Source organism: Rhea pennata, chromosome 4, assembly GCF_028389875.1.
Source record: "Rhea pennata isolate bPtePen1 chromosome 4, bPtePen1.pri, whole genome shotgun sequence".
In the NCBI taxonomy this organism is placed as follows: domain Eukaryota; kingdom Metazoa; phylum Chordata; class Aves; order Rheiformes; family Rheidae; genus Rhea; species Rhea pennata.
Genome location: NC_084666.1, coordinates 41,116,082 through 41,129,927, shown reverse-complemented (window position 1 = coordinate 41,129,927; position 13,846 = coordinate 41,116,082). Strand labels below are relative to the sequence as shown.

The following is a 13,846-nucleotide window of genomic DNA, read 5'->3' as shown; positions in this document are numbered from 1 at the left end:
TAGATGTAAAACAGACTCATCAGGCATGACAGAAGGCTCACTGGGCAGCTTTATAAGCCAGCCCTCTGTGTGGGCTTCAGACTTCTGACAAAAGAGCTCTGAGTTTCTAGGGAATACTCTAAAATCAATCTGCTTGCAGCAGGAAGTTTAAAAAGAGAAGAGAAAGGAAATAGTGTTGCACAAAGAATTTCAATATCTTGAATTTTTGCTGCCACCTAATTCAAACCAAACCCCCAAATTTCCAAAGTCTCCATAAAAGAAAAGGTAGAAGCCATCTGACAGCCTGCCCTAAAGCTGTGGGCCCTGGGATAGCCTGCTTTACACCAGTTCTGGCTTCGCAGCCTGCTGAGTTGCCCAGAAGCCACAAATGTGGAGGCCTTGTGAATCTCATCTAGCAGCAAAACAGGGGCAGGCAGCTCCCAGCACTTTCAGTTCTCCATTGCTTCTCTGCCTACCAGATATCCAGCCGGTCTGCTAAGGACTCAGAGAGGTAAAACTGTGTTTTATTACCTTTCAATGATAATAAGTTGACAAATTATAGTGAAAAAAAATCATCCTAGATTTTTTTGATACAGACATCTGAATAGATATAGTTCTACTTAGATCTGTCTATATCTATAAATATAGCTAATGGCTGATGTGAAAGCCAGTCTTAACTGAGAAGAGTCCTTGCCTTTTAGTACAGCATGAGGGTACATCAAGCACAGAGGTGAACACACCAACTGCTTCCCTTTTTGTAGAGCTCTGGCATGAATATGAAGCACTAGTCTTGAGTCAGAACCCAGATCTTCACTGGAAAGTAGATTTCATTATCTAGCTGCTCACTTGGAATGAACAGGTGTTTCCCCAAAACACAAATACAAAGCTTTTCTGGCATTAGTTTCAAATCTTGATTTATAAAACTAGCTCAGAATTTCTAGATTGTGGTTAATTCTGATTATTTTCATTCATCATATTCCTGTATTTCCATTTCTGAGCTGTGTTTAGTACTTTTCTGTAGAACTGCGCTGTCTCTCTCTCAGAGGGCAGATGGCTGGAAGGATTGTGAAGGGGCCAGTCTGCGTTCTCTCAAGAACGACTTGGGGCAGAAGTGAGCTCATTATTCTTCAATGCATGAGATATGTAGGACTCTCTCTTCCAAACAAAAACTGTTTTCTCTTCTGTATGTTTTCCATTTGCTCCTTTTCTGTTGTTAAGATCATGAGGAAGGATCAAGGAGAGCCAAAATCAGGAATTTTAAAAAGTTACAGCATAGAAGAATTTATTTAATCTTGAGTCCTTATCTGCAGTGTTTTCAGTCTACTTCATACACTGTGTTGTAAAACATCAAGTAAACTTGAGTGCCCTTGTTAAGTAGAATATGCTAAGAAATAAAGCAAAGACTTTTTGCAACAGCCACACAACTATCTACCTTCATTGCCCAGTCCGCAGCACTTTGTCCAGCCACTTGCTCTGTATCCTTGGAGTTACAGTTCCTGATAGTGGTTGCTGCCTGTTTGGTTCTCAAAGTCAAGAACTGCTCTATTCATTTTCCAAAAAGCGTGATTCAAAGAAGGTATCAGGGAAAAAAAAAAATCTAATATAATCTCAACCAAGCGCATACCTCAGAACGTGAATCATTGAATAACTGTTACCCTTGGAATATTCAGTGTTCACTGGTGTGCTTAGAGAAGATTCTGATTATCTCTGTCTGCTCAGTCTTTTCTCATCCAATCAGTAGGAGCTTTTTGCTAGTAAGAAGATAATATTCTATACACATGCCTACCAAAAAACTTAATGCCTCTAGTCTTCCCTTTGAACACGTTTCTAAATGTTTCTCATTATCACTCAGCTCTGAAAGTTGTCATCTTACTGAGCAGGTTCCCAGTACTCAGAGCTGATCCTGCGTATGCAGTGGTTCTAACAGATAGAGCAGACTAGAAACCTCACCTGAAATTTGTCCCCAGCATAGTCTTCCATTTTCATCCAAGACCCTTGATCAGTCAGGAAAGCATTTTGATTTCTTTCTGAAGTCGTGTTGTGCAGTAGCAGAGTAAAATATTAGTGTTTATAATAGTGCCTTGTAATAGTAACTGAACCAAACTTTTCAGCCAGCCTGTTGCTGGTGAGTGTGTAGGCCACGCAAGGCTGCTCTGTTATAAAGAACAGGGAAGTGGTTAACACAGCAGATTAGCAATCCACTGGCCAGCTACTTCTGCTGATCCTGGGGATGGTTTCCACCTGATCACTTGTCGTATTTGCTGTCACTAATGTCTCCCTATTCATCGTTCACCACTTCCTTGCCGTCTTTTTTTTTTTTTTTGGGGGGGGGGGGACTACGAGGGGGGACAGTTTAAAGAAAACTGACTTGGCTGTTCCAATATGAAAGAAGAGGGGTGAGACAGGGCCAGCTGCTTCTGCCAGAGAAGAGAGGAGCAGAAACTAGATTGGAAACCAAGAAAGCTTACTGCTTCTCTCAGTGAGTGGCCCCCTCAACTGGCACCATCTCCCTGCATGTTGCAAACCTTGTGCTTCCATGAAGAACAAGCCTGCTTTGCCAAGGCTTTGACACAAGGGGTAAGACCACAGTCATTTACTGCTCCCAGTAATCTAGTAAAGCTAGCTTTAGGCATTTTTCGCTGTGCCTAACAGTGCCACTGAACACTTGGGGAAGATACCAGGCAGCGCGTTAATGATCGATTCTTTAAAATACTGAGATCAGCATGGAGTGTGAGCCACCCCAATTTTCCTCTTCCTAGGCAAACCAGGAGACTTGAAGATGCAAATGCAAAGTAGAGGCATTTCAACTGATTATTCCATGAAATGCTTTTACAGACAGTGCTGTTGAAAAATTTTCTTTTCTGCAAGTATCTGTGCCATTGTTAGCAGTAGTGTAAAAGAATTTTAATTACTGTAAGATAATCTTTTTTTCTAGTGAGCTAAATGCTTCAAAAGTCAGAATTTCTAGTTGATTTCTAGCTATATTAGCAACTAAAGTACTTTGCCACATTATATCTGTGGGGTAGGAACAATGTTAGTAATGAATGTTCCAGGAGATTTCTGAGTGTCTAATAACAGCATCCTGAAGTTCATGTATGTTACTTAAAAAGTATGGGAACTAAGGCCCACATGGAAAACCTACTTGCTCAAGATCAGAGATAAGACTGTAAAATCAATTCAAGTCCCTTATTCTATTGCTTCTGTGTCTGAAATATTTCCTCCCTGGTACTAATTTCTAGCATATTGCAGATTTTTAAATTGGACTCTAGTTTCTTAGAATAATAAATAAATAAATAAAAACATGTTTGTAAGAGCTTATTTATGATGCCAAAAGCTCTCTGCTATTTTCTAATTGCCATTGTTCTTGTGTAGTTGCATTGGCTTCGAGGAAATACCCAAGTCCCTGACCCCAGTAGGGAGCCTGTTGCACTACTTGGAGGTGATGCGAATGGTGTAGCTGTTGATACACTGAGAGGAGAGTTGCTCTGTAATGGCAAGAGAAACTCCAGATCCTCCTCCTTAGTTGCTGAACAAATTGAGTTTCTTTCTCCTTCATCTTTGCATTCTCCCATCTCTTTCCATAGTTAGAAATGAATAAGAAGTGGAAAACAACTTGAGATAAATATAACTGAAGGTGAAAAGGCTGAGCCTTTCCATTCCAGTAGCCATTAAGAAAAGCTTAAGTATTGTGGACAGTACACGTTCAGACTTAAATAATAACCGCATAAATGGTAGTTCTTTCCTTGTGTTGCAGTTAATCAATTTTATTAATTTTTGCTTTACCTCAACCTCAAGCTATCTTTTTTTAGTTACTTTCTTTACCCATTTACTGATAGAATTTAACTAAAATTTACTTTTAACTTTTCCTTCTTATGTTACTGCAATTAATTGTTTGCTAAAACTGTATGAAAACCCCAAATGGGAAAAGAATAGTGAATTTTATTCAATATTGTTTAAACAGGTTTGATAAATTCCCTCAAAACATGTGTGCCCTTTAAAACACTGGTATTACAAAATGCTTTTCAGCTAATTGGAAAGAGGATATAAATACAGTTACACTGATTTTTCCTGTAATCCCATCCAAACAACATAAAATTTTTAAAATTTTTTAATTACCTTCTTTGCTTCAGTACTGGTAAAGACAATATAAACAGACTGATTCCACTGCAGTCTTTTGACTGCTGGGCTGTTCTCTGTGTCACAGCAGTGTTACGTTTCAGTGACTTGCACCACTGTCCGTGTCACTGCAAAGTAACATTTGTGAATTGATTTCCTCCCCCCCCCCACACACACATACACCCTTTTTTTTTTTTCTTCTTCCTCAAAGTGACACATCCCTAGGATACATCTGCTCAAGAAATTTTAATAAGTATAGGGCAGCATCAGCTGTTAGAAGAACAGTTTCTGAGGTGGAGAGCATTCCATTGCAGATGAGAATCATGTGTTTCTACCACTGGAATGAAAGTTTGCTCTAAGAAGGTCTTTGCTTTCCTTCTTGCTATGTGGACTGATGTGATAATGATTATGTCTGCGTGTTACTTATCAAGCAGACATGTACTCATTTTGTCTGGGCCCTAACTTGGTGAAGAGCTTTGCGAATGGAATTAGTGCTGTTCTGGGCTGGTGGGTTTGACATGTCTTACAGGTGTGTGTATGTTCTTGTCAAGTCAAGCTTAGTGTGCGAGTAGAGCAACTTGTTTGTCTGCAGAGCCGTAGTGTCTGGTTTTTACTGCTGCTCGTGTTGGTGCAGCAGCACTCTTCAGTGGCAGACGCTGCGGTGCAGGTAGTAGTATAGGTACCATTGACAAGGCCATAGATGGTCATGTGTGTTGTGCTGCTGGCTGGCACACGGCCACGTGGCTTGGCAGTGCAAACAGCAGAGTCCCAAGACAACACGGTCTGACTTTCAGCACGTGTTGGGAAACACTGGAGACTGCTGAATTTTTTCTATACTTAATACAGCATTTACAGCGCTACATTTCCCTGTTGTTTTTCTTTTCTTTTTAGCCCTAGCCTCTCTGTAATAAACAAAAAAATAAGGGGGAAAAATGAGGGAAAATTATAACAGAAGTGAAATAATACTTATTTCTATGTAATTTTAGAGGTATTGACCAACAGGTCTGCAAATAGTTAAACTGGAGGTATTGAATGAGCTAGAGTTAATACAGGACTTTCCTATTAAATGTGACTTGAGGTATTTCTGCCATCACTCAAGATATTCAGATGATTATGGAAACTAAAAGAAAAGGTATGCTGCCTAAGTTGCTTTAGCCCATTTAGAGAACATTTACACAGTTTACATAGTTGCTCCTGTCTTACAGAGCAGAAAGCTGAATTGATAGACATTTAGACTCTGTTGTCAACAACAAAAAATAAATTCTAAAATGTATGAGTGGTGTGCAGTATTTTAATGTTTTTGTTGCTGATTTATTTAAAAGGAGAGAAATATGTAATCGCCCTTCACTGAAATACATCTTGTTGATGAGATGACTGTTATGCTAGAATGAACCAGCTTTGTGACAAAAAAGACAGAAAGCAACTGTTAAAGTAAATACTTGATTTTTTTTTAGTTTTCTGGACCTAAACTATCATGCTCCCCTTTTTAATCTAAGCAGTGTCTTTGGCATGGGATCATAAGCATAATTGTTGTCAGAAAATATTTTTTGGGAAATGTGTATGGTTACAGTATCAAAATTAATCTTAGAATGGAAAATATGATGATATTATCATTTTTAATTTTGTTGCTACCAACAAAAGTATATTGTTGTGCCAGAATTGTACGTTCATATGCCATGCATTAAGTAGACAGTTTCTAAAAATTCTGCTTAAATGACGTGAATTATTTAATACACAGTGATGCACTTGTATTTATTAAAGAATTTATGTATGATATATACCAAAAAAATGTGTATGTGCTTATGCTGAAACTTCGTAGACTTCTGGAGTACTGAGATAAAGTTTTCGTTTCCAGCTGGAACATCACAATTTTTAAGCAAGTCGGTCTGATGAATTCTAACATGAGAGACCACACAGTTAAGTTTGATCTTCATTTTCATAGGGATCTTAGGTACATTGTGCTTCTACTGCTACAGCAGAACAGCAATTACAGTACACTGCTGAATGCTCATTAATGTTCCTGTCTCTCATCTTATAGTGTATCTTTTACTATGAAGGAGCAGTTAATAGGAAGGCTACAATGTCATTCAAAAAACTGTATTGTGAACAAAAAAAGCCAATGCCTGCTCTAGTTTGCCTCACTGATGAATATTTAGCATTTCTATTGACCTAATTAGCTGTTTTGCATGCTTCTGTGTATTATTTTTTTTTGTCTTTTTTTGTTCTATTCCTGTTCTAGTCCAAAGTGTCTTCAAATTTCTGTATTAATTTACCTTTCCAAAAATTAAAAGTTCTCTTGATTTCTATTATACATATACTTTTTTGTCCCTTCCTAGGACAAAGAAGGCTTTTCTAGTGATGTTTTAGATCTAAAGAAATAGGGCTATTCAAGATACGCAAATACTTTGAACTTTCTCCGGCCTCTGACTTTCCTAAAACATAGCTCAGCACTTGTAATTTTAACCTCCTTCCCAACCAGCAGCATGTGTCTGATCGTTTTTTTGTTTCTTTTTCCTTTGTACAGGGACCCTCTAAAAATACAGCAACTGCAGAACCAAATTCGTCTGGAGCAAGAAAGTGGCCAGCGGTATCATCACCAACAGCAACCCGATCACCACCCATACCCTCCCACTTCTCCTTCCTTTCCTCCTCCCCCTTCCTTCCAGGAGCTTGAATCCAGCCAGTCTCTTGCTTCTTTGCCAATGAGTATTCTCAACTCGCATACTTCTCCCACCATGCAGTCTTCCAGCTCCTTCAACTATGCTCGGCCTAAGCAGTTCATTGCTGCTCAGAACATCAGCCCTGCTTCAGGTTATGTGACTCCTTCTTCAGGATCATCTACATCCAGCCTTCCCTCTCCTATGTCTCCAACTGCTTCTCAGAAACAGTTTGGGAGAGCACCTGTTCCCCCTTTCTCCCAGCAATTTGCTCCAGAAGGGGAGTACCCATGGTCTCCTTCTTCTCCATCTCCTCCCCCACCACCTCCACCTGTCTTTAGTCCAACCACAACATATCCTGTGTGTGATTCCTTTCCACTTCCACCCCCTCCACCCCCTCCTCTTCCTTCAGTTTCTTCCCCTTCCCATAGCCTGTCTCCAACTCCTAGATTTCCTAATTCCAGCCAATCTCCGGCAGCTTTTCTCAGCTCCATGCTGCCATCCCAGCCACCACCCGTTTCTGTCAATGCACTAGGGCTCCCGAAAGGAGTGACACCTCCGTAAGTATCAGCTAATGAGCTCCTTGAATTTGACCATTCTGAGGACTGTATTGAAGCTTATTGCACTTGTTTATTTTTATACTTTTCTAGGGTCCTTTACTGTTACCTGCTACCTGAGCGAGAGAGAGATGCAGAAGCTAGTTGCAAATATGTCTATGCTAGAGGTTGTATATATAGTTTTTTCAGTCCTTGCAGAAGCAAGATTCTAAAAGAGTCCTACAGTGGGAATGGGAAAGGGAAGAATCTGAAATTTTTAATTAGAGTTGATAAATTTATGAGGTGACAGCAAAAGGTTCTGCATGCCCAGGGCAGTGGGAGGAGCTTCAAGAAAACCCTTCTCAAGCCCAGTCATCTTAAGTTCACACATAAGGTGGTATTTCCAATCTCTATACCCATTATTTCTGCACATAAAGATCAAGGAAAGAGTGTTGTTCAGAAGTTCCTATAGCTTTATATACATACCTTAGAGTATGAGGTATTAAAGTATACCTCTTGCAACAAGGTAGTCATAAGGGCATCCTGTTGACTATTGCCTAGAGCTTTTTTTCTGAGGAAATTTGGAAGGAGAGGGGTTAAGCAGGAGATTTAGAAGAACAATGCATAAAAGCAAACAGAACCTCTCTCCTAACAGCTCCACAGATTTTTCCTCCTCTTTAGTCTTCTCTCAAGGCCAAATTATTATTTTGGAGCAATGTCAGCTCCCATCATAGATCAGTTTGTCTTTCCACTGGCACTGGATTCTCATTCCATCCTTAAGAGAACAAAGAGAAATGCTGAAGAACAAAAATGAGAATAGCTGTATCCAAGGCTTATTTATAACTTTGTCTAGAAGTTTTTCTAAACATATCTACGGTATCTAGGTGACTTGCTCAGCTACATACTGTTGCAGTGGGAACTTTTGTTAATTCAATCTGAGATCTGAAAAGGAAGGAGAAGGAAGAAAGCAGATAGATATCAAAGTCGTAAATCATGGATAGTCTTTTAAAAAGCATTTATATATCTGGACTTCTGTCATATGGCTCATTGTGAAATCTGGCCATAAAACAGAATTAAGAGAAAAATGAATAGTACCATTCACTCTTGTACTCATTCTAGCTGTGATTTTCTGTCTTACTGTGTCCTTTGCAATGACTGAGTTTATTAATACTGACTGCTGAAAGATGTATAATTAATTTACTGGCAACTTGGCAGGTAAACTCAGCCTGCAAAAGCCTAAAATTATCCCTTATTTGCCAGAAGAGGCTCTAGAATAGCAATGTCGTTCTGTGTGCATATCCAGTTGTACTGTGTAGGATAATTTGTTCTAGGCAACTGTTGGGGACTGGATTCCCTTTTGGCTTCCCTTCTGTGTTCCGTGATAGTGGCAGCAACAGCTCAGGCCTCTCGTGAACAGATGGTCAGAGCAGCCTCTTTCCCTGTTACACTACATTTACACCTACCTGCTTTCACTTGAGGCAGACAGCTGTGTGCTTCCTCCTCCTTCCCTTCAGTCTTCAGATTGAATAGACTGACACAGACTGAACTCTGCAAGGATGCTTCCCACTTCCTTTGCCACGCGCTGCCTTCAGCCAGCCTGACTGCGCACGTAGCGGTGTCTTTCCCCCAGCCAGGACAAGGCAGCAGCCTCGGGTTCTGAGCTGGGATGAGGGGCTGGGCTGTTTGGCCTGCATCCCCTCTGGAAATGTAGTCCAGATCATGGACTGGATCATGTTAACCATGCTGACTGTTGGTGTGTATGACTTACGTATACATATATATATCTCTGTGTGTGTGTGTATATGTCTATATATATATATATAGTTATGTTGTTATGCATCTTTGATGCCTATTTTTCCCCTGGCCTCCGCTTTTCCCCCTCCCCCCTCCATTTTACTGTAGTAAGTTACTAATATCTGGTGTCTTTTGACCTATTGAGTAAATAAGCTGCATTTTCTCTTTCCCATCATTCTCTTGCTACACTCTCCAGAGAGTTTCTCTCCCAACCACCACTACCTTTGATCGTCTTCTGCTTTGTGCTGCAATCTCAGTTCTTCTGGCTTTTTATCTTTCATTTTTTGCTTCATCTATTTCCTCATCTTCTACTCCATCCTCACAATTCCTCTCTTCTTGAACATATTTATCTTCCGAGATGTTACGGTTTCTGAATCGCTTATTGTATTCAGTATTTTCTGCCTATAAGAATATCTCACTGTTAGAAGTAAACTTAGCCTCTTTGACTTAAGGATGAAGAATGTTGTTTAATGCCACATAGCAAATCTTTGGGAGAGGAAAGAGTCTCCCAGGATCAGACTAACACCACATGTGTATGTCATCCCTTCTCTGAAATATTTCTGTCAACTCTCCCTCTCTGCTTACTTGAGTACATTGCAATTTCTTGCATACATTAATAACATAGTCAACATGAAAGGTCTTAGGCCTTAGTAGAAGAATGAAACCTAGCTGATTCTGAAGGCCTTGAGAAAGGAAACGTGTGATAGGAGTCCAGTCTCGCCAGCTGCTCCGGGCATCAACAAGGTCTATTGATTGAAAAGAATGATAACTTTGCCTGACACTATTCTGTAGCAGACTGTAGCAGCAGGGAATCAGTTTTGCTTCAGCTTGTCATCTAAAACATTAGTCAAGTCATTTAACTTTTGTCTCTGCTTCTCTGTCGTACGATGGTGATATTGAGAATATGCTTGTGTGTTGCTGATAATGAGCTAGTTGGAGTTTGAAGTGTCCTTCATGGACAGGAAATATAACTTTGACTAGACACTCCAAGTAAAATGGGACTCCTCTTTAGAATATAATTTGATAATTTATATATTTTTACTTCAGTGGAGGTAGACTTGGATCTATGATTGCTTTTAAATATTTATAGGCTTTCATACTCGGTACCTTTAATGAGTAGGATGCTCTCAAAACAGTTTTCCTGCCTGCTTCCATTGTTTTTATGGCTTCTTTCTCTTTCTTGTCATTTTTTTGGTTGTATTTCAGGGTTGGTAATTCACTGCTTGTGTTTTGATTACGTGGTCTTCTTACCATGGTTGTTTACTTTCTTCTCCCCTGAGTATGGATACCATGATACCAATAGCCAAATATCTAAGTAAAAAATTAATTATTTGGCCTCACCAGAGTTCGCAATTAAGATTATTTGGCTGAACTATTTTTGTAAAATATGCATCTTGAGATATTGTGGAATTTATCGAATAATTGATCAATTTTTCATACATCTTGTTTGTTTTTCATAACAATCTTTACAAAATTACAGATCTGCCCCTGATTACAGGCTCCTCAGAATCAGTACGTAGTAGGTAATATTCTTATTTTCTTTTGATTGCTTTTGTTCTAGAAGCAAAATAAAGATAATACAATAAACATTCCATATAGAACTTATATATGTTTGGATATAGTTAAAGGCAGCATCAAGGAAGATTTCTGCAAAATAGAAGACAAAGTGGAAGCTCTGTAGTGGTATACAAGCCAACAGAGTCCTCTTTGTTTCTCATGGAATCAGACCTTCCCTCCATCAGCTTTCTTAATGCATTTCCTTTCCAGTATATGTATCATCTTTGCTCTGCTACAAAGAGGAATGACTCCAAAGAAATGTTGTTCCTGTTGCTATATCCAAGCTCAGACAAAATAGCCCTTTTCCATCCCTGTAATCTGTCTGTGAGCTCTGGGAAAATGAGCAGTAAATACCATACTGATGCTTCAGCTAAGGGCTGAATTTTTCCTCGGTTGTGGACCCTGAGACTCTGTGGAAGTGACAGCATTATCTAAACTAGTTTGGTCAAATGATGTTTTCTAGTCAATAGTTTCAGAGACAGTAACATACTTTTTTTGCCAACAATTAGTCTTACAGCCTGGCCTGAAGCATGGGAACAGCTTGAGATGAATTTACTAGATTTTATTTGGATATTTGAAACATGAAGAGCAACTTTGTGTAGTTAGTACCTGGTAATTCACCATTAAATATTTCTTTGCTACAATTAAAACATTTTCAGGCTTTGGCTCTAACAATGGTAACTGAACAAGTTTTGGGAATAATCATCTTTTCTCATGGGCAGATCTTAAAAATTGATGTTTTGCCAGAATGTAGTTGTATTAAATAGGTAGAGAGGTACTGGTAGAGCTCCATAGCTAATTAAATACCTTAGGGAGTCATGAGCACTCATCACTTATTTTGGAGGTGAAATCTGGCTGGCATATAGCTGTTGGATACAATTCTTAAAAATCTCTGTTCTTTCTTTCTTTCTTTCTTTCTTTCCCTAAATAAAACTCTCTGGGTGGGTACATGAATTGGACTCAGGTTAACTTTCAATTATAAAAGACTTAAAAGGAACAAAGTCTGTGTGATATAAACCAGAACTGAGTCTTTTTTTTTTTTCTTCCACACTTAAATCTGCAGAAGCTAGAATCCATTCTTTGCCATTCATCATAGAAAAATGAATTATATCCCTATGAAAATTGGTAAGTATACATTTTATATCATAGGAAAAGACAAATTTTAGGTAAGCATGTATACTGGCAAATTTACATGAGCGTAAGTGAAAACAAAATTTAGTCCCAGGAGAAGGATAAAGTGAATACTTACTGAACAGGGAACTAAAAAGAATATAAATCTTGCTTCAAAAAGGTGTGGAGTTAGTAATTGAACCTAGAAAAGTAGAATCTCTTTCTAAGCATGAAAAAACCATGTATTGCCAGCTATACGAATATCCTTTGTAAAGAACTGATGTATATAGTACTTTTTCTTTAAATAGTTATCTTCAATAGTATTGCTTTAGTTGCAAGCAGAAAAAATCTGACAGAATTAATGAAATATATGACTCTAGATTTAGTACTTTCTGGTTTCTGTATAAATCTTTCAAATGGAAAAGAAAACATTGCTTTAAAGACAAGATAGTCTACAATCTCTTGAAAAATTAAATTAAATAAGCTTTTATACATGATAAATTTAATTACTGTTTCTAGAACTTTAAATCAAATCTCAAAGGGGATTCTGTGGGAGTCATGAAAATAGGAACATCAGAGAGGGATCTACTTTTTTTTTTTTTTTCTTCCTTTTCCTTGTTTGAGTCCGAGCTGCTGGCCTGTTTTTCCAGCATTATACTGTGACTTCTGCATTGAATTCTATCTTGAATACTACTGAGAGGCAAATTTTTAGTAAACTTTATATTCCTTGAGTAGGTTAGCAATCATGGTGATAACATGAGGAAAGGCTGCACTTCTCCATGTCTTTATCTTACAGCTTTCAACAGCCTCTCGTTACAAATGCCAGCTTTCATCTTTGAGTAAAATATATTGCTGTCCTATGTAGACCTGAGATTTATTTTTTCCCATTTTTGTAAGTTACATCTGTCACAACTGTACAAAAATGGAGATTACCTACAGTATGATTGATTTAAAGTAGTGATATGTTGCAGGGACTTCCTTGTTTAAAAATTCTGTCACCAATCAGAGGAGAAAGGTCAGAATGGTTTTCCTGCCTTTGAGGGAACTTACCTCATCTCTATGTGGTATTTACTGGTTAATATCTGAAGTAGCCGTGGGGCTCATGAAAATACATCTGAAGACAAATAAATATTTCTGTCATTGGAAAAATTCCGACAAATGTTTGCTTTCATTCCCAACCTCCAGTTTTATAGCAGTGGATACTCCCAGATTTCAGTTTTATGTTCCATAGATGTCTTAATCTGTTGCCCCATCCATTAGACCATTTTTGTTTGAAGTTTCTTTCTTTAATATGTTATCTCTCCTCCTCTCCCCATGACTTGGATCCTAATTATGACTATTAGGCCAACATCTATGTGGTTTATCTAGGATATTAGATCTCGTTGGTTTTGCTAAGAAACTACTCATACTAGGGGTTTCGGGGGTTTTTTTTTTGCACAATATGACACATTTTTTATTCTATAGATGCACATTGTTATCATAAAATACTTATCCACGTCAGCTTTTCTGAAATATGATGAATGCATGTTTTTTCCATTTCAACTTTGAAATCCAGATTGTGCCCTGGATCTAATTTATTAAAATACAGTTGCTCAAGAATAAGCAGTGATCAAGAATTCAACATGATGGGGAGGCATACAGACAGTAGCCAAAATAACTGACCTACTGCATCTTGACGGTCCGTGTGTCTGAAAGGCTTTGTTTTCCAGATGTTTTTGATCCATTTCGTTTTCTAAATGATTGTTGCAGATGCTTAAGGATCTTGTAAAATGACAATTGAATTTGACTAAAAGAGCTAGTGCATATACCTTTCTGATGAAAAGAGAGTGGCTGTGTGTAGTAATTCATTCACACCATTGCTTTATAGCTTTTTTTTGGCCTATCAGCATAGCTGAGGTCCTGCAAATTTTTCCTTCTGAGGATTTAGTATTACAACTGCCTTATTTCATGCAGATCAGAATGCCACAGAGCTGTCTGTGAAATGCTAAGTACAGTGGTTGATGGTAGTAGAGACCTTACTCAGCAGCACTTTAGAAACTTGAACAAATGTTAATATCTTTGGATATATTAGCTTTTCTCAGTGCCACATGGGTTTTT

The 13,846-nt window shown here is 38.4% G+C and overlaps 1 protein-coding gene across 7 annotated transcripts in view; it reads left to right on the top strand.

Moving 5' to 3' along the window:
- PALLD (palladin, cytoskeletal associated protein) overlaps positions 1 to 13,846 on the top strand; it is a 211,971-nt gene that overhangs the window by 163,966 nt on the left and 34,159 nt on the right. For 6 of the 7 annotated variants that reach the window (XM_062573797.1, XM_062573798.1, XM_062573796.1 and 3 more), the window contains one exon: positions 6,620 to 7,312. In XM_062573797.1, the coding sequence (XP_062429781.1) occupies positions 6,620 to 7,312 (693 nt within the window). The remainder of the gene's footprint in view (positions 1 to 6,619; positions 7,313 to 13,846) is intronic. The other variant, XM_062573802.1, reaches the window with a different exon arrangement.